Here is a 2,500-nt window from a genome sequence, read left to right as displayed (position 1 = left end):
GTGATAACATTATCGAACTAATTTAACACGTTAGGAAAGACGATGATGTACCCTATTTTCTCACCTCGACTTTCTAACCTCGGTTATCCTAATCATTAGGTGTTATCTGAACCCTTCGATCAACTTCTTCACTGAATGACTACTTGTTAGGAAATTAACGTGGCCGTTCTCAAATGTACACACATACATGATAATTAGGATGTCTCAATTTAATTGGCATTATGATGCACTTTTTTTTTTAAATCATGTTTCCATTTTATATAGGGAGAAAAAAAAAACAAGGAAAAAGAAAATAATCAGAATTATTTGAACGATATATCCCGTTCTTCTTTTTCTTCTTCTTCTTCTTCTTCTTCTTCTTCTTCTTCTTCGGTGGCCATCAACGATAAACTCGTCAAATTCATTAATTAATCATTCAGTTTATATTAATATATTAATCTGTATATCGATTGTAACATCTACTATAATGTAGATTCGTTAATTCATTATACTGTGCATCCATTGTAACACCTATCATTTTATGCATCGATTAATACGTTATTCTGTGCATCGGTTAATCCATTATTCTGTGCATCGGTTAATCCATTATTCTGTGCATCCGTTAAACCATTATATTGTGCATCCGTTATATTCCCTGCCCGCACCCATCAGCCTCCTCACTATTCTGTGCATCCGTTACACCCATCTAATGCATTAAGTACCTTCTCTCTTCCCTTCTTTTCCCTTTTCTTTTTTTCGTCTTTTTCCTTACTTTTTATACTTTTTCTCCTTTCCCTTCTCTCTCTCTCTCTCTCTCTCTCGGTGCCTCTTACTTTTGACACGTCTTTAAATTAACGAGCAAGATAGAAAAGAAGGAATAATTTTTTACTGTCTTAAAAATCGTAGTCCCTTCTTCTTTTTTTTTTTTTTTTTTTTTTTTTTTTTTTTTTTTTTTTTTTTTTTTTTTTTTATGAAGTTATTATCGTTATCGCACTGATGATTAATGGCATCCAATGTTTTAAAATGTTTAACGTTTAATCGAACAGGATAATTTTAATAGTCAATCAATTGAATCATTACAAATAATAATATTAATATCATCAAAGAAATGTTTCGTAATATTGAATGAATATCGTTTGAATGAATGTTTGAAAATATTTATTATCATGTAATTCAATGAATAATTTTTATGTCTTTTTAAAAATTGTAATTTTTTTCTTTTTTTTTTCTCTTTTTTTTTTTTTTTTTTTTTTTAAAGAAACTTATAGCAAATAATTAATAGTATCAAATATTTTAGAAATGTTATTTATATATGACAATCCGTGTGTTCTATTATGCAATAAATTTTAATCGTTTAATTATTATGATTATGATATTAATATATATATATATATATACATATATAAATAAATTTTCTTTTAGGAATTTAACAGCAAACATTTGGATCCAGTCGAAGTGTTCCGTGGGATTCCATACGCCGCACCACCAATCGGAGGTCTAAGATTTCGTGCGCCAATTTCACCGATACCTTGGAACGGTGTAAAATTGGCAGAAACTTATGGTGCCGTTTGTCCCCAGAATCATCCAGACATCGGCAACGAAACTGCTGCACTATTGCAAATGCCCCTTGGCAGATATCAGCAATTGAAGCGTTTACTTGCATTTTTAACCAATCAGAGCGAGGACTGTCTCTTTTTGAATTTGTATATACCCGGGAGCGGTAATAATGAATTTTTACAATTTTAAATTTATCTCACGATTCGAAATAAATTTTATTATCGTTATATCAATACGTTCATCTGTTCTTTCAAACGAGATCAAATCGTGTACACACACACACACACATATATATATATATATATACATGTATACACACATTATTTTCGAATGGAAAAACGGATAAACAATAAATGTATTAAAATCTCGCAATTCATTGAACGCATCAATCATCGATAATCGATAATCTCGTTCGGTTAAGGATTCCAATTCCAATAAGATTCGATGAGAAATTTCCTACTGTCACGAATAATAGAATTCCATTTCGTCCGTGAGAAATCAAAATTCCATCCCAAGTGAAAATAGCTTAACGCGCTTAAATGCTACTTATACCGGGATAGAGTAAGGTAGAAAGAAAGATAAAGAGAATGGGAGGGAGAAGGATAGAGAAAGAAATAGAGAGAGAGAGAGAGAGAGAGAGAGAGGGAGAGAGAAAGAAAGAGATAGGATTTTATAGATCTTCGTCGGCTCACCGAAATGCTGAACTATCTCGGACTGTTCTCGTTTGCGATGATTTATTTATCTCGAATCGACTCGTCATCGTACGATTTCTTCTTTTTTTTTATTTTTCTTTTTATTTTGTTCTTTTTTTTTTTTTTTTTGCTCTCTTATGATACCATTGAAAAAATATTTTGCAGGATCGCTCGGTTTGGAAGCACCCTATGCAGTTATGGTGTACGTGCACGGTGAAAGTTTCGAATGGGGTTCGGGCAATATATATGATGGATCTGTACTGGCCAGTGCC

The 2,500-nt window shown here is 31.9% G+C and overlaps 1 protein-coding gene across 10 annotated transcripts in view; it reads left to right on the top strand.

Annotated features, from left to right (window-relative positions):
* The window catches only part of LOC124954354 (neuroligin-3-like), a 172,305-nt gene that overhangs the window by 151,002 nt on the left and 18,803 nt on the right, over positions 1 to 2,500 (top strand). For 8 of the 10 annotated variants that reach the window (XM_047507165.1, XM_047507170.1, XM_047507169.1 and 5 more), the window contains 2 exons: positions 1,402 to 1,699; positions 2,394 to 2,500. The exon at positions 2,394 to 2,500 is cut by the window's right edge and continues 46 nt beyond it. In XM_047507165.1, the coding sequence (XP_047363121.1) occupies positions 1,402 to 1,699; positions 2,394 to 2,500 (405 nt within the window). Of the gene's footprint in view, positions 1 to 1,396; positions 1,700 to 2,393 lie in introns of those variants that run through there. The other 2 variants (XM_047507173.1, XM_047507172.1) reach the window with 2 other exon arrangements.

Source organism: Vespa velutina, chromosome 15 (assembly GCF_912470025.1).
Source record: "Vespa velutina chromosome 15, iVesVel2.1, whole genome shotgun sequence".
Lineage (NCBI taxonomy): Eukaryota > Metazoa > Arthropoda > Insecta > Hymenoptera > Vespidae > Vespa > Vespa velutina.
The sequence above is the reverse complement of the archived record's forward strand: the minus strand, read 5'-3'. Positions and strand labels throughout refer to the sequence as shown.